Below are 23,258 nucleotides of genomic sequence, written 5' to 3' on the forward strand. Positions count from 1 at the left end.
TGAGAGATTTGTGATGTTTAGCGTGTTTGGAGTGTGTAGTTAATGTGTTGTCGTGTGTAGTGTTGTGGATAGTTTTGTGTTCTGTGTCAGAACAATGAGGTGACTGCTTTCTCCAGGTAAAAAGCAGAATGAGTGATACACCTGCTGCTGTTAGACCTGCACATGTCAGCCTGTGATGTTCTCCTTTATAGTGGACAGAAATTATTTTTTGGGAGTGGCACAAATAATTTGTGTGGAATCTTATTTAATGCAGAACAGCTGACTGTTATGTAAATAGTTTGAAATTGTTATTTTAAAAAAAAGCTAAAAGGCTGCAAATAACTTTGTTGTTTGCAAAACTTGTGAATAGGATTGTAAAATTGACAATTGTATTTAAAGTTATGAAATATGATTCAATAAACATGTTTGTTGTTGTTACAGTATTTTTTTTTTACTTTTTTTTTTCTACTTGGATTTTATGTTTTCTGTCTGAATTTAAATCAGTTGTGGTAATACAGTATGCCAAAATGAAAACATAACTGTAAATTCAGGCATGTGAGGTTGTGCTGAAAAGAATGATACCAAACAAGGCAAAGTAAATAGTTTTTAAAGGTGAAATGTAGAGGAAACATCAAAACTAGTAAAAAAATGGCCAATTATAACCTGGATGCCAGAGGGTTGAACATGTTTTTTTTAAGTAACACAATAGTTACTTTTCAAGTAATTCATTACTTTTAGAATCTTGTAACTCAGTTATTTTTTGAAGAAGTAACTATAACTAATGACTTTTTCAAAGTAACTTACCCAACACTGGTCAACACAGCTGAATCAAGTGATTAGTTCACTACCAGGCCTCTGAAAACTTCAAGACATGTTGTGGAGGTCATTTAGCAATTTGAATCGGCTTTACTGGATCAAGGACACATTTAAAACCTGCAGGAGATGTGAGGTGGGTCACTGGTACTTTGGCAAACAAAGTGGGTACCCAGTATGGCAATGCTACAACCACCACAATCAGCTCTCTCTTTGGCCTAGCTACATAAGCATTTAACAGTCATGTTGTCCAGTCTGTAATTAGGGGTGACTTTCAAGATCTACTGTGGGTACTGTTCATTTTTTTGTCTTCTTTTGTGTAATTACTGCGTTAAACAGTTTTTTGTTTTGTTTTTTATAAAGAGTAAATAGGAGTAAAGAGAGTGAGTAAATAAGTCAAACGAGTACACTGTAACTAATCTGACTGATCAGATTACTTCTGCAAAATTTATGCTGTCTCTAGTTTTTGTTGCCACTGTCCAAAATGTGATAAGAGTGCACAGCTCAAAGAAATTGGGGAACACTTGTTGTCAGATTATAACACAAAATCTGTGAACCTTCAGGGATATGAAATGAAAGTGACAACAGGTGTGTTAGACATGCAACAATAAGACAACGCCTTAAACAGGAATAGGTATTAAACTGCACAGTGCTGGGTTGTGAGCACAAATCTCACTAAATGATTTGTGCTCACAACATGCCACTATCATGCAGTCAGAGTCTGACAGTTTGGTCAGAAATATGCACATATATTCTCCAAATTCTTGAGACTGTGCTCAGAGACACAGCAAGCTTTCTTGCAAGAGCATGTGTGGATTTGCCATCCTGGAATAGCTGGATTATCTGTGTGACCTGAAAGGCTTGCAGCTACCATCTCAAGCTACCAGCAAAACTAGAGAACAGTAAGGAGAGAAAAACATTTTGTGGAAATCCCCTCGTATAACCATGCATCTTCCTGGGGATTGCCTAGAACTAGAAACAGAAAGAATATCTAACTCTGCTCTTTTGGTTTCATTTTACAGAAGAAAAATAAATGTTGTGACTCAAACAACGGGAATCGATAGATCTGGGGACCAGTGATGGACATCTGCAAAAGTGGATGCAGTTCCTCGCTCCAATCCAAACCCAAACAACCATTGTCTTCATGCGGCCTCCCCTCACCAGCTGGAAGCTCCAAGACTGAAGATGGAACAACAAATCTCAGATTACAAGACTGTGTTGACTCTCTGCCTTATCCTCCTACTTCTTCGAGATCACCTGTGTCAGCTAGGGGATTGTTGACTTTTGTTTAAAACAAGGTGTAAGGACACTCTGTCTCTCAAGTTGGACACAGGATACACATGTACAAATACACATGTACACAGACATACAATCACCCTTTTTCTGTTCTCTAACTGCTCTCCTATAGAAGCTCAGTCTGAGTAAAGTTCTTTTTTCTCCTCTTGTCCCCGGATGTGGTGAATTTCATCATTTTCTAACCATGCGATTTCGCTCTGACCTGTCTTCCCAATGTGATATTTGTGCAATGTATGTATGGTTGAAATGGGTCCAATGGGTTTTTTGGTATCATTATAATGAATCTTAATTCACACCTATGGGCAATTTAGTGCTACTAATTGAACTGCAATGCACTACTATGCAGACCCATGACTGAATATGTTTCCTGTCATAGGATTGCAGTGTTTGCTCTTTCAAAGTTTTTTTTTTTTTTTTACATTCCTTTCCGAATGAAAAATAATATTAAAAATTATTATTTCATATGAAATCAAATTCCATGTCAGTGTCAGTGATCAAACAGTGGGACACTCTAGATCAGAAACTGCTTTTAGTGAGTTGTACATGGTTATTTTTATTTCTTAAGCATCCGCCACACAGATAACAGATAACCAATAAACTTTTCTGTGTTCTACTCAGTCATGGAAACTCTGCTCTATTCTTTGTGCTCTAATTCTACTAACTATTTTCTACTAACTTATGATTGTTGTATTCAGTCATATTTATTCATAACTTTAAACTGCAGTAGTCAGTAATTGATTGACTAGCACCTCTCACATATAAGTGTTTTCGTGACGGGTGCACTGTGAAGTGTGATTAAAGGGTGATGTTTTGGGTTTTTTTCACGCTTGTGTAAATATGGCCCCAAAAGGCTGTGCAGGAACAGGAAATGTGGTACTTTTATGAGGCTGCGGTCAGAAGTGCGTTTTACGTCAGAAAAACGCACTTCTGACCGCTCAAAAACGGGTGCAGTGAAGAGATTACAGCACTTGGAGCTGACTCAACTTAAAATTAATCTGCAGTGGATCTTGTGGAAATTTATCGTTGTTTCATTGTAACATGAGCCCTGCCAGGGCTGGACTGGGACAAAAAAATCAACCCAGGCATTTTGACTATGTCCGACCCACCAGGAATTATAGGAAAAACCATAAACCCTTTGAATTAAAACAAATGCTGTTGTGACAGTGATGTGCACTATCTTGTTGGTAAATAGGTATCAATCTAATAAACTTAAACCTACACTATCCTTTAAACAGTACTTACCGGAAATATCAATATCAATGCGATAAACAAACAAGAGAAACGGGACTTGCGACAGAAAAGCCGATCAGCTGATCATTGATAAGTTTCATGACTGAAGTAGCAACACGAGAGGGAGGGAGAGACAATAACAGAAGAAGAGGCAGCTGACAGCGTAAAGACACAGAATAACTCCAGCTTTGTGTCTTTTTTTTTTTTCATTCTAGCTGAAGTACGGGACAAATCGCGTTCCTTTTTACCTCAATACGGAACTTTAAAGTTCAACCTCATCGGCTGTAATTGGTCCAGCCCAGAGTCGATCATGACCAATTAGCCAATCCACCGCCTTTAATTGCTTATACTGTTACAAAACAAACAAACAAAGATCATCGGTCCATAAAAACGAAAAATCATCTTTAAATCATCAAACTGTAAATTATAACTTTTAAATTGTTATTGATCCCTTTACCCCTAGTCCTAAAGTGTATATTTATTTTGTTACTCTTATATTTATTGTTTGTTTACTTGCACTGCTGTAACCGGAGCCTGGTCGGCTCGTCTCTCTATATACTGTACTGTATGTTGCGGAGATGACAATAAAGTTTACTTTGACTTCAGCAGCGAGCAGGCGCACCGAGGGCTCTCGCGCTCACTTTTCGCGCATAGAATTTCGTGTTTGTTGGTTTGTTTTTACTTTCTTTTATTTTGCGAGTTGGTTATTAGATGCTGCTCCAGCCAGCCAGGGGATCCCCCGCCGCCCCGCCCTCTCCTCCCCGTAGCAGGCGCACCTCGCAAACGGAGGGCGCCCTTACTCCCAGCAAATGGGCGATAGAAAACCGATCGGTGCCTATGCCATTCCCACTGACGTAGGGGCAGAATGAGTACGAGCATTTTTTTTTTTTTTTTGCCGATGCCCGTGATGCCGCCCCGGGCAACCGCCCGTCGCCCGTATCAAAAACCGCTAGTTGTAGGTACTAACTAAGGTACCTTCCTAATGCCACTTCGCTGCAACAGAAAATCTTTGCCTAATGATTTGTTTCTCCGTAAAGTTGGTTGTGAATATCCTTTTAACTCTAACAAGATCAGTGGATGGAAGTTATTGCGACTCCATGAGCAGTCTGCTGCTCCAGATGGTGGTGCTTCAGTGCACATATGTAGTAGAAGGTACGTATGATATATTTTATTGCTATTCTTTTAATTACTTCATAGTTAACATAAACTTCTCAACAGAGTCCTCTTCTAGCTCATAAACTGTACGTGTGTAGTATTCCATAGATAACTGTTCCAATATGCCTAAGAAAATACACAATATTTCATCTGATATTTTATAATGTCACAAAATACCAAAGGAGTGAGAAGTCAAAGGAGAGACACGACCAGCATCATCCTCTTCCTCCTTGCCTAAAGCCTCCTCTACTGTCTGGGCTTTAACAGATGAAAACATAAACCTGCTTATTTATTCTGGATATCGTCACAATTACTTATTTTCAGAAGATTACAGCTTGATCACAAATTAGGCTACATTCTCGATCAATCGATCGATCAATCAATCAATCAATCAATCAATCAATCAATCAATCAATCAATCAGTGTATTTATAAGCACATTTAAAAAACAACACAAGTTGACCAAAGTGCTGTACAAAGTAACAAAACAAAACAAAAAAACAAGCACCAAAAAAATAACAGAAATGTTACTTTTTTTCCATAGGTGTCCAGCAATATTATATCCACTTCAAAGAAGGTTTCACTAATGTTGGCTGTAGCTTCCACCCAGAGAAAGCTTAAGCCTGAACCCATAGCCTGTTGTTTATTTCAGCAGCTTCACTCATTACAATCACAAACCAACATAAGAGCTTGTTGCCATTTTTCAGCTGAAACTAAACTCATCGTTTACTCTCCCAGTTTCTCTTTATTTCTCTCCTAGTGATCTTTAGCTTTGTTTCTGTTACACCACAATTAAATCCACATAGCTTCTTTCAAAATAACACATCCCCCTTTATAGGAAGTAAGTAAATAAATTTATTTATATAGCACTTTTCACAGATAAAAATCATAAGCACTTCACAATAAAACCAGAAATATATATAAATAATAATATGAAACAATGAAAAAATAAATTAAAAGCTTGTTTGCATAGAAATGTCAGTGAGAGTCAGTGGAGTTTGTACAGGATAAAGACAACAGAAGAGAATTAACCTCATGCCACTGCCTGAAAAGCCTAATCCCCACACAAACCCAGTACGTGGGACCAACAGTAACCTCTAACCTGAAAATCTGAGGTCTAAAGCATGAGGTCAGAGATATATTGGGGAGCTTCACTGTGTAGAGCTCGGAAGTTTTTTGTTTTGTTTTTTTAAATAAAACCTAAACTGGACTGGCAACCACTGAAAAGAAGCCTGGAGTATTAACTGGAGTAGTATGTGATCTCTTGTTAGTGCCAGGTAAAGTCTTGCCACAGTATTCTGTACACTCTGAACGCGATCCAAAGCTGATAAGTTGAAGTAAGTAAAAAGACCATCACAGTAATTCAAACGAGAAGAAATAAAAGCATGAATAAAACCTATTCATGAATGAAAGAAACCTACTGCATCTAGTAGTGAGATTTTACACATTCTAATTTGTACTTGTATTTTTACAGTGTTGTTTTGTTTTGTTTTGTTTTACTTGTGGATTGTAGCTCTTTGTTAATGAGTGTTCAGTTCAACAGTAACTTTAATGGTGAGGAGAGTTGTTGAAGAGCCTTGTTCACTGAAGTTCACTGTATATAAAATTTTATCATGAAAAGAATAAATGAAAGATGAATCCAAGCAGCGACCCCAAGATATGAATCCTTCATTTGACACATGTTCCTTAATTTCTATACAACAAGGCAGAGTTTTTATGTAACTAACTGAAAGACTTTAAATTGTTTAGCTTTTTGATTATCCACCCAAACTACAACCAGGATCTGCTGGTTTTACATTGTTTTGAGCACGTGTATTTTCTTATGACTTCAAACTGAAAGCATGGGAATCAAGCTGCAGATTATTGTTTTCACATTCCTCTGTCATGGAGATTTAAGGTGGGGTATGTTTTCAGAGTCATTTTCCCAGGCCACTAGAGCATGCAACCTTGAGTGTTTCACATGTGGTTAAGGACATGAGTTGTTACCTTACTTGACAGATTTCAGTGTATGTTCTTGTTAGTTTGATCATTTAATAAACAAAAGTAATATTAATCTTGAGTACATTAAACACCTAAGAAAATGGTTAAAAACATTAGAAAAACCAAACCTGCAGAGAGGTTTTGTCATGCCTGCAGTTCATTTTTAAAGTCATTACTCTGTAATCAGTGGTGATTCGAACATAATTCCATCAAGTATACCAATTTCTGTCACTGTTAAGTTACAGATGACTAACATACATTGGATGTGACACATGAAGAAGATGCACACAGAGAACATAACATGAAATGTTACAATAATTATGAAATAAACCATCTTTATGGAAAAACAAATGATTTAATGATTTTTTTACATATAGATGGTAATAATTTCTGGCCATGTCACAGTGTTTGTGCAAAGTTTTGTTCAGGTCGACCTATTGGTTAGGGAGCAAGAAGGATACATACAAGCATATATACATGCTATGATAAATATAGTAAGAACTAGGGCTGGGCCATATCATACCGTTCACGGTAATACCGGTATAATGTTGGGCAATTATAAGAAAATTAAATATCGCGATAGAATATGGGTAAAACGCGCATGCGCTGTGCCTTTGTTTTCATACGCATATGGTGGAAAAAGCATGGTGGCGACGGAGAATGAGAAGGGCGAAAGCAGATCGTTGAATGAAACGGATGAACCAGAATTGGTTTGTAGAAATGCTGCAGCTTCACTGGTGTGGAACTGGTTTAGCTTTCGTCCGTCAGATAAACAACAAAGCACTATTTTTGGTAGAGCATGCTGGCGGGCCGTCGTTATTACAGTGTTTTTCGGAAAATAAGTCACACTTAAAATCGATCCTGTGATTTTTCTGAAAATCGACAGTGCCCCTTATAATCCCGTCTGCCTTATGTATGAATTCTGGTTGTGCTCACTGACCTCGAAACGATTTTATGTGCTACACAGTGCTCGAAAATATGTCAAAAATGTTTTAGTACGACTTTGCTAAGCTACGAACCCGCACCGCTTGATGGAGTGTCGGAGCATTACGGCTACCGTAGGCAGGAGCCTCGCAGAGTGATACGTACTGTGCTTCAACGTAATGTTACCGCATTGTGTGCGTATAACCTCTTTTAAGTGTTGTGGATATTATACATGGTTATGCTGAGGATATGTTGCCCAATTTCCACTGGAAATGCTTTTTGGTTAAACTGTCAGCAAGGAATTTACATTTGCACTGTTAAATTTTTACATAACTTTAATGCACATAAAAAACAGCTGCTTGTTTAGGTGAATATATATTGATGGGGGTTTTTTGCACTAATAAAGTTGTGGAGTTGAGTTGATATCGTTATCGCACATTTTCAGATGTATATCATGATAAATATTTTTGGTCATATCGCCCTGCTCTAAGAATGTTATCACTATCCTAGGGATTTATCCTTTAGTTGAAGGCAGAATTTTTATTATGGGAGGAAAACGCTGTATTTGTCTGAAAAGAACTACCAAACATAAGTTCAAGATTTAGTGAAGAAATCAAGCACACACAAAGAAAGAAAAATTTGGTTTAGTCTTCTTAGAGACTCTTTTTTTTGTGTCTACTTTTATTTGGCCTGATCTTTAATAGTATTTCACTTTCCAGCTCTTCAGGTGATTGGTGGAAGTGTGACAGTGGTTCAAGGAGGTACCGCTATCCTACCGTGCCATGTCACTGGTACCGATGATGACCTGACACAGATTACCTGGCAGAGGAGGACGAGAGAAAAACCTCACAATGACAATTTCCTCACTATCTTACCCAGAGAGGGACCGCAGTTTGTTAATGGAGGTGATGATCGATTTAAATATATCGGGAATTTTAATGACAAAAATGGAACACTCCAATTAGCTGATGTTACTCTGAAGGATGAAGGCAGCTACACGTGCATCTTCACGTTGTTTCCCAGTGGAAATCAGAAGACTGAGATACTTCTAATAGTGATTGGTATGTACAAAATATTCCCAAAATTTTGGGCGTTTGTATGTGAGGCAGAGACAGAATTACTTTTACCATTTTGCTTGCATGTTGACCTACTTCTGTGCTGTACCTCTCCTAGTGCCTCCTTTCACAAACATCAAGGACAATCTTCCCACTTTGGGCAAAGAAGAGGTTTTATTTGCTACCTGCACGGCTGCTGGATCGAAGCCTCCTGCAGAGGTGAGGTGGCTCACTGATGATTTGGGAGACAAAGTGAGGACAACAACAAACTCCACTCAGTATGACAACGATACAACTACTACAGTCAGCTCTTTGTTTGGTCTTCCTACGAGAGAGATTAACGGTCACCAGGTCCAGTGTGTCATCAGCAGTGACACCATGTCTAAAGAAGAAACCCTGCCCTTCAGCATACAGGTCTACTGTGAGTATCAGCTGTTAATAGAGTTTATTATTTGTCTTTTGTGTCATTTTTAATAAAGATTTTTTTAATTTGACCATAAAAATGTATATTAAAACGATATACAGGTATACACAGCCATAGATTGAACTGAAAAAAGAAGTTGAAAAGAAGTTGAACTGAATCAGGAAAAGCCCCGTAAGGCAGTATCAAATACTCTTTACCAGTCAATTTGTACTGTCTAGATATTTCAGCTGCCTCAAATGAGTTTTGTTCACATGAGCACAGGTATCAACTTACCAATATTCATCATTTAATAATTTTTCAGTTGCATGTATATGTTCAGGTCAGAATTAACTTACAGCAGCTAAAGTCAAAAATGGCTCAGCAATCTAGTTGTTTTGAAGCAGAGGTACCATTTTAGGGGCACACCACTATCCTGCAAAGTAAAGCTGCTAACAATGTCTGTTTTTAGCCATTCCTATTTTGTTTGTTTCTGGTCTACTACTTCCAGCATGACAAAACACCATGTGACAAAGTCTGTCTCAAACTTGTTTGTCAAGCCTGACAATGAGTCCATTATTTTCATCAATCTCCACAGTCATAAGATCCATTCAGTACACATGAGGAATGGCAGAGGATGAAGCAAAACTAATAGAGGCTTGTTTTAAAACTGAACACAGGTTCCTCTGGTTTTGTGCGGTGTTATGTATCTGGTGGAAGTCCCTGAGAAGAACACAAAATTTAATATCCTCAAAACTTTCAATAATAAAAAAAAAAAAATTAATATCCTTTTTTCAGACAAGGTGATTGTAAGTGAGCCTTTGGCAACCTTCAATGTGTAGCATAGGATCACTTCTTCAAACTAAATAAAAGAAACCAGAATTTATGGTTTTGTGTGACATGATAGGATTCCGGCAAATGTGAAATATTACTTTGACACCATTAGTATTTCCTCATTTCAGAATTAACACTGTTCTCTTTCTGTTTTTGCAGTCCCTCCCACAGAAGTGAACATTAGAGCAATTTCTGAGAACTCATTTGAGTGCGTGACAGAAGCCAACCCAAGCGCAAACTTTACCTGGAGCAGGTAAAGTAGTTTGAGTAATGATTTAAGTTGAAACTTTAACTTTGCTTCTTTTTGTTTGTCTTGTGCAACCTGTTTTAAAAAAAACCCAGAGGAACAAAAATATGTATTGTATTTAGTGATATACAGTATAACACATAATAAAGTTGTTGGGAGTGAATTTTGGAAAATTAAAGAAGGCAACATTTAAACTTTAGATGATGGGTGTTTCCTGAACATGCACGCTTTAGGAACAGACTGTGGTTATACTGTAGGTTCTGAAAAAAAAATAATTTAAGGTAAATATATACATCTACAAGTAGAGAAGTTTGGGTTGTTATTGTTTTTAGATGTTTTACTAAGTTTTTGAGGTTTTGTTCTTTTTGTCTTCCAGATATTCCTCCTTAGGTGTAGTTAAAAATACATTAACATGGAAAGTTATGCTATGATGAGGCATCTGCCATGTGTTTGTCTTTCCACAATTCACAACAGTCTCTGCTCCTAGAATATTGCTCATATTTTAGTGAAATATTCACAAAATTATCACATAATAGGTCTTCACTCAAACTGGGGTCAAGGTCATAACTCTCATTTTATGGGCACTTTTCTATGTTCACAAGAATTACTCATCAAATTTTAGTGAAATTAGATAAATGTGACCTGGATATGACAGTTTGGGAGCTTTCTTGACTTGAGTGGATTTGAATTCTCATTGTTGTGTGCAATACAGCCAACCAGTGTCAATTTAACTTATAACTTTGTGAACATATCACGGCACTGGCTCCACCTGTCTGAAAGCCCCCACCATCATTCCCATCCCCCAAAGGACTGGACTAGACAGCCTCAATGACTGCAGAATCATACTCCTCATGTCATGTGGTCATGAAGTGTTTCTTGTGGATAGTGTCTCAGCACATCACAAACCTGCTTCCTCCCTCTCTCGACGCCCACCAGTTTACAGTTTACAGCACAAATCAGTCCATGGAGGATACCATCACCATCACCCAGCACAGAACGCGAAGCCATCTAGAGAATAGGAAGAGCTATGTGAGTATGCTCTAGCGTTCAACACCATAATCTTATCATCACCTTCAGATGCCCCTCCCACCTGGTCCTGGATCATAAGTTCCATCACCACCTGGCCCCAATCAGTCAGACAGCCCTCATCCAAGTCTGTCTCCAACTTCAGGCTTCTGGGCACCCACATCTCTGCCAACCTCACATGGACCCATAACACCATTGCCCTGGTAAAGAAGGTCAAGCAGTGGCTGCACTTGTTCCATATCCTGAGGAAGAATAACTTTGAACCAGTAGCTAAAACTGGTCTTCTGTTTCTCCTCAGTGGAGAGCGTGCTCTCCTACTGGCTGGGTGGTAGGCTGCACAAGGGGGAATTAACACTACCTGAAAAATCATTGGTTGCCCTCTGCCACCCATGGAGGCCTTTGCCAGATCCTCCTGTCTCAGGAGAACAAAGTCCATCACAGGCGCTCTGGACGGCGCCTCATGTTAATCAGGTTCCAAACATCCAGACTCACAAACAGCTTCTTCCCCAGGGCTATTTAGACTGTAAACAAACACTATCCCCCACATAGTATGTGCCTTTGTATTGTATACCTCTTTATTTGTATATATTCTCTCTTATCTGTTGATTATTCCTGCTGCATTACTATTTATATTTGGCCTGGTGCAACCACAATTTATTTGTATATGTACACTGACAATAAACAGCTATTCTATTCTATTGAGGGATTAGCTTACTCAGCTTAAGTAGATGCTATAATAAGTCATGGTTGGTTCTTCAGATAACAATCAACAAAACAAACATTTAAGGTATTTATTTAAGCTGTTTAGTTTTTAGCAGTTACTGTGAGCAGTTTCACATTTTACTGTATTCCCTCTGGCAAAAACTTTCAAATTCCTTAGACTAGTGTGGTAGAAAACTTTACCAAAACTAAGAATGTCTTCACAAAAAATGTATTTCAATAAAAATTGAATTGATTGAAATTCATTGGACTTTTAGCACATCTCGCATTTTTCTGCCCCATCTCTACATTTCATGTTGAGCCTCGTTTATGTTTTTCCAGATCTGCCCAGTCTTTCCTGCAGTCTGCTGTCAAAGTAGATGGTGCAAAGCTACAACTGCTGAGTCTGACCCCTGATCTAAACGGCCTCTATCAGTGTGAAGCGTCGAATGCATATGGAAGTAAACATGGTCAGCTGTATGTGCATGTGACATCAGGTGAGGTCAGCTTGGATTTAGCTGTGCAGTTTGTCCAAATCTTTCTCAATTTTTTTGTAATTTCTGAGCTTTTGTGTGTTGTTATTCTGTTTTCTCTTTTGTCCATTCCTGTCAAAGGAAACTTGAACATCTAGACAGATTTCTTTGGTAAGCAGCTAGTTTAGACAAGTGGTTGCCTTACCCTAAAGTCAGCACAACATTAAGAACAACAGACAAGTTAATGGATAATGGATGCCTTACCCAGTGCAGTATATGATCATATTCAATTCAGTTCCACCAATGGAAGCTCAGACCATGTCCTATCTTGTGATTCTTTTTATGATCATATCAAGTTTGTTTCATTTACTTTTGTGCATCAGAACTTGTCAGTACAGGGACATTTTTGAATGTTTTTCGTACAGATGTTGCATGGTGTTTGAATACCGTCAGATTCATCTTAATGTGAAATATAAAACTAAATGCCAGGTAAGTGAGAGAGAACAATAGATCATTTCATATTCTCACTCCCTGTGTCTTTGCAGGAACATGCTCGGCTGCTTGGGCCTCATTTGCTGTTTTTCTTTTCCTGAATGTCATTGGAGCTGCAGCATGGTGGTTTTTCAAATCTGGATATTTTCAAAGGTGCGTAGAACAATAATCATACAAGCATACATTTAGGACGTAGCATGATAAGTAGCTATTATAGTATTTCAATATTTCATATTGTTGAAACTCCTCAATAAAAGCTAAAAGTCTCCACTTGAATTTAAAATTGATTGATTTTATTTCAAAATTGACCCCAAAAAACAAACTATGTCATTTTTTCCTGTGGTATTAGGTTTTTCCCCATGCATGGTGATGAACACAGTGACCCACAATCTCCCAGGAGTCCAGGTGATGATCATGGACAAGATCACCAAAAACTGCAGAGAGAGGTTAGTACAGTTAATTTGTTGAAATGTGAGTGTTTCCTGTTAATATGTGTCTTGAAATATGTTGGCACTAGTGTAAAACTCTCTCATATGCAGTTACTGGGGGTGTATTTATAGTTTAATTTTGAAGAACTTATTTTTATTTAATCTCTACTAAAAGACCCAATTAGTAACAGCAGTAACATTAATCGCTTATTATGATTGTGTTTAATATTATAGAAGTTTAAATGTTTTTTTCTAAAATCTCCAGTTGAAAATTAACAAATATTCTGAATTTGTTAATTACTAGTATGTCTTTCAGCTGGTAAATGAACAGGTGAAACACAGGTGGACGTTCCTGGTATCCATTCACATGCCTACCTCTATTTTATTTACCTTTCTTTCTACCTTTTCTTTTTTTTTCCTTCTTTTTTTTTTTACTGTTGCCACACATTAAATTTAGAGTAATCCCCACTGATGCCTGCTTGTTGATGGAAGTTTAATAAAGTATTTCAAAAATATATATCGACTGAAAAAAGAATTTGGACATTAATTAGGCCTACAAATCAATATTTTCAGATACTGTTTGCTGACCTGGGGGATTTGTATGAACAGCATTAAAATCCACTCAGACTATCAGATTTTTTTTTTCATAGGCAGTCTAAAAGTTGAAAATTTGATTTAACCTTCGTCCTTTTTTGTTTTGTGTTTTTTTTCTCTGGTTCTAGTGTCCTGTTTAAGACATTTGAAGTAAACTTAAATGCCTTTGAATGTAATTTCTCAATTTAAGACCAAAGAAAACAGTTGACTAAAAGATGCTGTCTACCACTGCTGTTTTTTTGTTTGTTTGTTGTATTATTATTATTTATTTAGCTATTGGTTGCATAGTTAGTTAGTTGTGTAAGTGTTATTTGGGTTTGGCTGTGACAAATCATCTACTAATTGGAAGGTTGGAGGTTCGAACCCTGGCTGCTCTAGTCTGTCTGCCAAATCATTCTTAGGCAAGATACTGATGTGTTCATCAGCGTGTGATTATTAGATAGAAAGCACTAGATGTTAGTTTGTTTCACAGAACACACACACAGAGATAGATAGATAGATAGATAGATAGATAGATAGATAGATATGTCCCCCGTCCTATGGCGAGTACCTGGATACATACGGACAAAATGGTGGTGGCTGACCAATCAGACATAGTGGTGGTAGACAAATAGAAGAAGACGGCCGTAGTGACATCTGTAGTGGTTTCAAATGACAGCAACATCAGGAAGAAGGAATACGAGAAGCTTGAGAAATACCAAGGGCTCAGAGAAGAGCTCGAGAAGATGTGGAGGATGAAGGCAACGGTGGTCCCAGTAGTAATCGGAACGTGGTGGGTAGCTGAAAACGTATTATGTTGACGATTTGTCACCTAGCGTAAAATGTTACGCTTTGGGAGTGAGAAGGTGTTGCAGCGAGACAAGAGCAGGTGAGACACACATGTTAGTCAAATGGTTGTTTACCAAAAGTATCACCGTATCATAGGTCCTCATGTATCTCGTACCTAGTGTTTCTTTTTAGGTTTGTTATTTTTCAAATTCTATATTTATTAAGTTACGCAGGCTGGTTTGTACAACAAGGCTAAATAATTATAAACTTTTCTCAATCTAAATAGTGGACTTTGGTAGAATTAAAAAATAAGTGTAGTGCAGGTCTATGATGATTTTTAGTGCTACTATCATCTAGTTCTGATTCTGGTTCTGTCTTGGTTAAGTCCTAAGTAGTCCTGATTTTGAACTGTTGTAGTCCTGTTTTAATTCCAGATCAGTTCTGGGTCTGGTTGAATTGGGGTTTAGTCCACGTGTCTTGATACAGCCCCAACTTTGTTCTGCCTTGCTGCTTAATTAAAAAACTAGTTTAAGGTGTCCTGTATATGTGATATATATTTTTCCCTATATGATGTCATTCTTTTTTGAACAAAACTCAAAACAGAGCCTATTAATCTTTCAGTCATTTCTACCCCCCATCCCACATGCATACTACCCTTTAGGGCTAAGCCCCGGGTGTATCAAATGTCTGCCTCCGCCTCTGATCCAGTGACAGTCAGTATTTTCACTGTCAAAAGCAGAGCAAAGTTTATTTGGGCGATCAGGATTTATCTCCAAACGCAGAGAGCTACTTGTGAGCATGGAAAACCATAGCAGCGAGTGCAAAGCAAACACTTTTGCAAAGCAAACACTTTTACTTTGCTTTTTATGAATATCAGTTTGTCCAGTTGAGTAGCATAAACCAATGAAAGTGACAACAGCTAATCTGAAAAAGCAACAACAAGAAACCTTCAAACAGGCAAGGTTTTGCCATGACTGAGGGGCCAGACCAAGTGCAATTCAATAAATCAAGAGCCAAGTTATGTCACCAAGACCTCAATTTCTTGGGCCCCATCTTGGATGGAATTTTAAACAAATGCTCTGAATTGTCGATCAGAAAGCAAACTCAAGAATTATTTAGGAGTCAGATGGAAGTTGATGCATGTGCATGAACAGTCTGTCTGGCCATGCTGATTAATGATCTGGCTGATAAGAATGTGACAGTTTTGATAACATGAGCTGTAAACTGACAAAATGATTTCAACCCTGGACAACTAGAACATCCATATCCACATCTTGAAAAGAAAATGCTAGAATAAATAACTATATATTATTATAATAAACTTATGCTCTTTGATCCTGCAGTTTTTCTGCTGTTTAAGTGTTTCCTTATTTATCTATTTATTTTTATTAAATGTGCTTTGTTTCTCAAAATGGATGGAATTATTAAAACAAAAGAGTGTTGTTACGATTTTTTGTATTTTTTTTTTTTTTATGAACTAGCCTGTTCTTCATTCTGTCTCCGCATCCTAGAAGTTCAGTATTTGTAACCTTGAGCCCACAAATTAGAAGTAAAATTGCTCTTTTTGTTTATTTCTTTGAAATAAACTTATAAGCTCTGGACTCACCCAGCAATTAACAGCGTGACTTCTTACTTTTTATCCAAAATCATCACACAAAGAAAGTAACAAGAAATAAAAGAGCTGTTTCTGGAAGCTGTACTCAACCTAGACACAAAGGGAAGTGCTACTTTGATGACATATTATTTAAACCTTTATTTTAACAGCTTTCCTCACTGACTAACAAACTACCCCTTTTCTACTTTATATTTCAGTTCCCCAGTTGTCTGCAGCAGTTAGGCCACAAACTGTCTTTTTTTTGTTCGTGTTAGGGAGCAGGTGAGGGCTCGAATTCACTTCATTGTTTCTTATAGAAAATGTAACGATTGAGTGCAGGATGCAGACTGAGTTTTTTTTAAAGGATTAAAAAAAAAAATCCACAAATGTCTTGCTTTCCAAAAAATTCATCTCCTCTCTAGCATTCATACATTCATACATAAAGGTTAACTGGAAAATAATTGGAAGTTTAAGTTTTTATTTTTCTCTCTTTGCTTTTCAGCTCCAGCTTTTCGCTTTTGTTCATGCATGTGTAATCCCTTCTTCCACACTAAATTCTGTTCTACAAGGTAAAGTGTAATGTCTTTACATATATTAGTAAATAGACTATAGTCAACAGAATTTATGAAAGGGGTTATATATAAAATAAAGAAATGACTAGTTTTGCAAATAACTTTATGACTCTGGATTATTGTGCCTACATAAAATCATCCAGTGTGTTTTGGCCACATACATTATCTTTATAGAACTATTATATTTATTTGTCTGCTGCCCAAAGAGCGGATCCAATTAACTTCACCTCCATTCCAACCAACTAAAGGTGAAAGTAGCGATGTATAACTTGGTGAAAAAGTGAAAATCATTGTTTACATTAATTCAATTCAATTTTATTTATATAGCGCCAAATCACAACAAAAGTTGCCTCAAGGCGCTTCATAGATACAGAGAAAAACCCAACAATCATATGACCCCCCTATGAGCAAGCACTTTGGCGACAGTGGGAAAGAAAAACTCCTTTTTAACAGGAAGAAATCTCTGGCAGAACCAGGCTTAGGGAGGGGCGGCCATCTGCTGCGACTGGTTGGGGTGAGAGAAGGAACACAGGATAAAAGACATGCTGTGGAAGAGAGACAGAGGTTAATAACAGATATGATTCAATGCAGAGAGGTGTATTAACACATAGTGAGTGAGAAAGGTGACTGGAAAGGAAATTACATTACATTAGTTTGTAGGTTATGATATAAAAATTATATATTTATTGTTCTCAAGTGATGATGATGATGATGATTATTATTATTTTTTTTTTTTTTTTAAAAAGAGGACGTTTTGCCTGATAGGAGTAGAATCATGCCTGTGTGATTCATATCAACTTTACCCCTCAATATAACATTAACATGTTCTCAACAAGATAACGGCTCTGTGTTTGTTTTCAGACGTCATATAAAAATAACATTTGCTCTGATTGTTGCACGTCGCTAAAAGTTATGTCTGCTGGAACCAAAAATACACCTTTCTGAGTGCATCAATTAAAACAATTGTCTATTTTATTGTTGTAAAACACATGTAGCTGAAACACGAATGTGGGATAGCCTTCTGTGTGTTCATGGACAGGGGGTCAGATTGTGGCAGAGTCAGCCTGATATTATTTGTATTCCCTGTAACTTTAAAATTTTTGACCCTCTTAGAGGCGACTTTTTATTAAAATGCTTTAATAATTTTACAACGCAGCGCGCCCCTGTCTCACCCATCAGTCTCTTTCTATGTTTCTCGTATGACGGCAATTATTCCAATAAGCCGTCATTTATGTAATTACACTTTGGATCTGACTGTAAAAATAATATATATATAATAATAATAATAATATATATACCTATATATATGAATATATAGGTCTTCACAATCCAAAGCAGAAATAATAATGAGAAAAGGGGAATTATTCCCTTTTCGTAATTATAAGACCCAGCACAAGTGTCCTGCAGGGGCCCATCCAGGTCACGTGACTTCAGTAAAGCCTACCTTACCGTGTCCATTATGCCCCTTTCTGTTTTTTTTTTTCTTCTGAGAGCAGCCACGAGGTAACGGCAAGATATGGGCGAATGGATGGAACTGCTACTTTCGTTTGTGTTTTTATGGCCAACTGCTGCGATAAGTCACGCCACGCTATTTTTCCGCGATAACCGGGTTTTTTTGCTAATATCTGCGATCCTGCTGACCAGAGAAGCTGACGGTATGTCGAAAGTTTTCTCTTTTTTTTTGTTTATGCTTGGATTTGCTTGGGCTGAAATGAGATAAAATGGCAGGTGTTCGCTGATTGTTGTCAAAATCTGACAGGGAAGAATGTGGGGATTTTGAAGCGGATGACTGAAATTATGTTTTTGTATTATATTAGTGTTGTCCAAATCAGTGCCAAAAATTAACCATGTGTTTGATGTTATGACTAAACTAGTTGCCTTCATTGAGACAAAAGCACTGAGTCACTTGTTTTCACTACAGGCAGTTTAGTTCTTATATCAATATCAGTGTGACTGTTTTTTCAATTATTCTTTCCACATGTGTTTTTTATTGTTCTTCATTGTCATTGTTCTATTATGTGTTTTATTCTGTTGTGCCCTTGGGTGTCTTTAAAAGTGCTATTAAATCAAATGTATCATTATTATTATTATTATTATTATTATTATTATTATTATTGTTATTATTATTATTATTATTATTATTATTATTATTATTATCAACTTATTATTGTTGTTGTTGTTATAAGGAGACATGCTCAGAAGATACTCAGGACCTGTGACCTTAAAGCTTTACATACTAAAATGGTGTATTTTATTATCTTTACCATATGACTGGAGCAGAATGGGCAGGAATCTTTGGTTTCTACAAGCTGAAAAAAACCTTGAGATTTTGTTTTAAATGTTTTTATTGAGATGCATGTATAATAAAAATTATATTTTTTAGGTTGATTTAATATACTCATCCAGATTAATCCAGGAAGCTTCACAGTGTAGGGAAAAGCTGTTATTGCCACTTGCAGGCATAAAGTTTGTGCAAACGTTTTCAGTATCAGTCATATTCTTTTATTGGGTATAACTAAAATCAAGATTCATATTTGATTAATTGTGAAGCCCTAAAATTCTTGGACACTCTAGTGTTTTTTCTTTTTTTCTGATCTTTAACAGTATTTCACTTTACAGCTCTCCGGATGATTAGTGGAAGTGTGACAGTGGTTCAAGGAGGTACCGCTATTTTACCGTGCCATGTCATTGATACCAATGATGACCTGACACAGATTTCCTGGCAGAGGAAGACGAGAGAAAAACCTCAAAATGACAATTTCCTCACTATCCTACCCAGAGAGGGACCGCAGTTTGTCAATGGAGGTGATGATCGATTTAAATATATCGGGAATTTTAACAACAAAAATGGAACTCTCCAGTTATCCAATGTTGCCCTGAAGGATGAAGGCAGCTACACGTGCATCTTCACGTTGTTTCCCAGTGGAAATCAGAAGACTCAGATACCTCTGAACTTGCTTGGTATGAAAAAACACTTTATTTCAAATATTCTAATATTCCTGTACGTGAGACAGAGACAGAGTTACTTCCACCATCTTGCTTGCATGTTGATTTATTTTAGTGCTGTACCTCTCCTAGTGCCTCCTTTCACAAACGTCAAGGACAATCTTCCCACTTTGGGCACAGAAGAGGTTTTATTTGCTACCTGCACGGCTGCTGGATCGAAGCCTCCTGCAGAGGTGAGGTGGCTCACTGATGCTTTGGAAAAAAAAGTGAGGACGACAACAAACTCGACACAGTATGACAACGGCACAACTACCGCAGTCAGCTCTCTGTTTGGCGTACCTACGAGAGAGATTAACGGTCACCAGGTCCAGTGTGTCATCAGTGGTGACTCCCTGTCTAAAGAAGAAACCCTGCCCTTCACCATACAGGTCTACTGTGAGTGCCACAAACCACAAAAATCTTTAACAATTAAGTTTTATAACTTGAAATGCAAATATGAATTGTTACATTTAACAAAAAATTATTGACAAATTTAGCAAACGACAAAGTTCTATAACAGCTATTGACATGAAAACAATGCCTCAAGCAATTTTTTTTCATTACACTACATACTAATGATTCACTAAAACTGTACACTTTGTTAAATGTCCCAAATTTATCAAATTCCAAAACTTATTGATATCACTGTCTCTTTCACCACTGTCACTTCAACAATGTCCCCATATTTACACACACACACGCACACACAGCAGATAAGTATTGAACACATCACCAATTTTTCTAAGTTAACATATTTCTAAAGGTGCCACTGAAATGAAATTCTCATCAAATGTCATTAACAACCCATCTAATTCACACATGCAAGGAGCCATAACATGCCATACCATCAAAACCATTGATGTCAATAATACACAAAGTCACAGCAAAAGCTGTTTCAGATTTGTTTGTCAAGCATAAAGGTTATTTGTGACCGACATGCTTGACGTTAAGATAAATGTAATTTATCTTTTCAGTCGTAAGTCATTGAATATAAATGGGAAAAGGCAGAGGAGGAAGTTTGCTGGTAATACCATCAGCAAAAATAATGGAAGTTGCAATGAAAGTGAAAAGCAGGCTCATTCAGAAGCGCATAATTGTTGTTGATACGGTACATCTGTGGGGTCCTGTTTTTGGTGGATTTTCCATGTAATGTAATATTCTTTTTTTCATCATTAAGGTGATTATAAATTAGCCAGTCACAACCTTGTTACTGTTTTTGTCTTGAAAAGATTGACTCTTTTGTCTGATGCAATGAGACCCAAACATTTGTAAAACATTATTTCGATATTATTACTATGTCCTCAATTCAGGATTAACACAGTTTTCTGTCTTTTTTTTTTTTTTGCAGTCTCTCCCACAGAAGTGAATATTAGAGTGATTACAGAAGACTCATTTGAGTGTGTGACAGAAGCCAACCCAAGTGCCAACTTTACCTGGAGTAGGTAAAGTAATTAAGATAAGAAAAACTGTGTATATGTGTGTGTGTGTGCATACATATATTTAACATTATATATATATATATATATTATACACATACATACATACAGATATATATATATATATACACACATACATATGTGTATATATGTATGTGTGTATGTATGTATGTATGTATGTATGTATGTATGTATATATATATGTGTACACATTATTCTGCTTCCTCTGTACAGTTCATGTTGAGCCTTGTTCATGTTTTTCCAGATCTGGCCAGACTCTGCTGCAGTCTTCTATCAAAGTCGACGGTGCAGAGCTACAACTGCTGAGTCTGACCTCTGATCTAAATGGCCTCTATCAGTGTGAAGCATCTAATGCATATGGAAGTAAACATGGTCAGCTCTATGTGCGTGTGGCATCAGGTGAGGGCAGCTTGGATTTAGCTGTGCAGTTTGTCCAAATCTTTCTGAATTTTAATTTGAGCCTTTGCTGGTGTTGCTTCATTCTAATGTTTTTCTGAAAACCAGCCAGCTTAAAGAGGTGGTTGGTTTAAGATATCGCCAGCATAAAACGTAGTGTTAATGAATGGATGACTGAAGCTCCACACAGAGCAAAAATGATGTTAAAGTCAGCTCCATCAGTGGAAGAACATGTCCTAGCAAATAGTTCTTTTCATGGTCATCTCAGAACCTTTCAGAACATAAAAGTTTTCGAATGTTTGGTACAAGTGCTGCATGGTGTTTGAACAATGTCTGAAAAGACTAAACACCATGAAGGAGAGAAAGGATTACCTCATTCTCACAATATTTTTTTTCCATGTGTGTCTGTAGGAGCATGCTCTGCTGTTTGGGCCCTAGTTGGTGTTTTGTTTTTCCTGAATGTTGTTGTTGCTGCAGTATGGTACCTTAATAAATCCAGACAACTTCAAAGGTACTTCAAACACACACACACACACACACACACACTCACACACACACACACACACACACACACACACACACACACACAGACGCAATTTGACAGGTCACTCAAAAACTGTGTAAACTGCTTGGTTATTTCTTTAAAAATTCCAAATTGCATTTGCCTTAAAGTTCAACACTAACGATTTAACAGGGCACTGGCTTCTCTGTTACATTTCACTATAATCCTTAAATTAAAATGTATTTGCAGACAAAGTGTTCATTCACTGAGACACATTGTACAGGTTTGCTTTTATTGATATTGAGTTGTGATTTTGGTTTTCTTGGCTTTCGTACATTCATCATAGTTTGTGGCGAGTTTTCAGGTGGTTCAGTTAGTTGTGTTGCTGTGTGGTGCCAACACAACTCTACAGCAACCTTTGTTTACAATTTGTTCTTAGTTAATGTCATTTGTCCCAAATACAAAGTATTTCCAGCCAGTGGATGATGATCCACTTCTGGGGATAAGCTCCTCGTGTTCTGCTTTGTCTGACATTTCATCTTTGTTTCATTTGTTAATGCCGCAAAATTTCCAGGCTTAACTGTAAGCCATGCATGCTGTCTTATTTTTCTCTGGCATTAGGTGTTTTCCATCACATGGTGATGGGCCTAGAGACCCACCATCTCCCAGGAGTGCAGGAGATGATCAAAGACGAGAGCAAGAACATCTGCAGGAAGTGAGCGAGGTCATCAACGGTTAATTTGTAGAGATGTTAAAGTCAAAATTAATTATGTTAAATATAAATTAATTAATATGTCTCTCGATATTTTGGTGCTAATGACTTAACTTACAGTTTTTCTCAATTGCTTCTGTACAATTCTCACAGCAGAAAAGTCATTCAAACCATTCTTCATGCAGTTCTCAAAACAGTTAGAGCATTTTTCATAACAGAGTCTCTTGTGCAAAAGGAACTACTACAATCAAAACCTTTCTCACATTGTTCAAAAAATAAATAGTCAGTCAGTCACTTTATCTCTGTGATGAATGAATAGAAACCTTTCACCACCCTTTAAAGATGTAGTCATCAAATTGTTTAGTTTTTTTGACTCAAAACCTTAAATGACTTTAGAAGTATTGCAAAAATGTAGGCCTAATGTAGTGTACACATTTTTCAGAAACAAAAGTGAAATCTGAAGGATTTTAATATTTAATTTACAAAACTGATGAAATTGAGAAAAGCAAAATAATAATCTTTAAACTATATGCAAAAGAAAACAGACAAAAATAGAATAGTGAGACTGACTTTTCTGCTCTGAGAACTGGGCCAAAGCGATCGAAAAAAATGTAATGCAAAGCTCTCTGATATGGTGGAGATATGCTT

At 37.1% G+C, this 23,258-nt stretch overlaps 3 protein-coding genes across 5 annotated transcripts in view; all 3 read left to right on the forward strand.

The window, feature by feature from the left end:
• LOC146500560 (nectin-3-like) overlaps window positions 1-23,258 on the forward strand; it is a 78,883-nt gene that overhangs the window by 26,674 nt on the left and 28,951 nt on the right. The window contains exon 9 of one of the 2 annotated variants that reach the window (XR_014869716.1): window positions 8,096-8,114. The exons of the other annotated variant lie outside the window; for it this stretch is intronic. The gene's annotated coding sequence lies outside the window, so the exon portion shown is untranslated. Of the gene's footprint in view, window positions 1-8,095; window positions 8,115-23,258 lie in introns of those variants that run through there. 2 annotated transcript variants of the gene reach the window in all.
• Window positions 95-13,315, forward strand: LOC146500562 (nectin-2-like). 2 transcript variants are annotated; one of them, XM_085134700.1, is made up of 7 exons: window positions 95-4,470; window positions 8,096-8,437; window positions 8,550-8,852; window positions 9,825-9,918; window positions 11,980-12,134; window positions 12,656-12,755; window positions 12,952-13,315. In XM_085134700.1, exons 1-7 carry the CDS (start codon window positions 4,335-4,337, stop codon window positions 13,160-13,162), a joined length of 1,341 nt encoding a protein of 446 aa, XP_084990826.1. In that variant the 5' UTR covers window positions 95-4,334; the 3' UTR covers window positions 13,163-13,315. The 2 variants fall into 2 exon arrangements, with proteins under 2 accessions (XP_084990826.1, XP_084990827.1); XM_085134701.1 differs by lacking the exon at window positions 12,952-13,315 and having other exon boundaries at window positions 12,656-12,771.
• On the forward strand, window positions 12,664-23,136 carry LOC146500563 (nectin-4-like). Its single transcript, XM_085134705.1, has 8 exons — window positions 12,664-12,755; window positions 18,055-18,213; window positions 19,178-19,519; window positions 19,637-19,939; window positions 20,892-20,985; window positions 21,245-21,399; window positions 21,808-21,907; window positions 22,520-23,136. Exons 2-8 carry the CDS (start codon window positions 18,075-18,077, stop codon window positions 22,635-22,637), a joined length of 1,251 nt encoding a protein of 416 aa, XP_084990831.1. The 5' UTR covers window positions 12,664-12,755; window positions 18,055-18,074; the 3' UTR covers window positions 22,638-23,136.

This window comes from Neolamprologus multifasciatus, chromosome 16, assembly GCF_963576455.1.
Source record: "Neolamprologus multifasciatus chromosome 16, fNeoMul1.2, whole genome shotgun sequence".
Lineage (NCBI taxonomy): Eukaryota > Metazoa > Chordata > Actinopteri > Cichliformes > Cichlidae > Neolamprologus > Neolamprologus multifasciatus.

What these genes read in the sequence shown, in the direction of transcription:
- LOC146500563 (XM_085134705.1), top strand. Translation starts at nt 18,075, where the DNA reads ATGGGCGAATGGATGGAACTGCTACTTTCGTTTGTGTTTTTATGGCCA. An exon ending in GATACCTCTGAACTTGCTTG is followed by an intron (nt 19,520 to 19,636) that starts GTATGAAAAAAC and finishes TACCTCTCCTAG; the next exon opens with TGCCTCCTTTCACAAACGTC. An exon ending in CTATGTGCGTGTGGCATCAG is followed by an intron (nt 21,400 to 21,807) that starts GTGAGGGCAGCT and finishes GTGTGTCTGTAG; the next exon opens with GAGCATGCTCTGCTGTTTGG.
- LOC146500562 (XM_085134700.1), top strand. Translation starts at nt 4,335, where the DNA reads ATGATTTGTTTCTCCGTAAAGTTGGTTGTGAATATCCTTTTAACTCTA. An exon ending in GTGCACATATGTAGTAGAAG is followed by an intron (nt 4,471 to 8,095) that starts GTACGTATGATA and finishes TTCACTTTCCAG; the next exon opens with CTCTTCAGGTGATTGGTGGA. An exon ending in GTATGTGCATGTGACATCAG is followed by an intron (nt 12,135 to 12,655) that starts GTGAGGTCAGCT and finishes GTGTCTTTGCAG; the next exon opens with GAACATGCTCGGCTGCTTGG.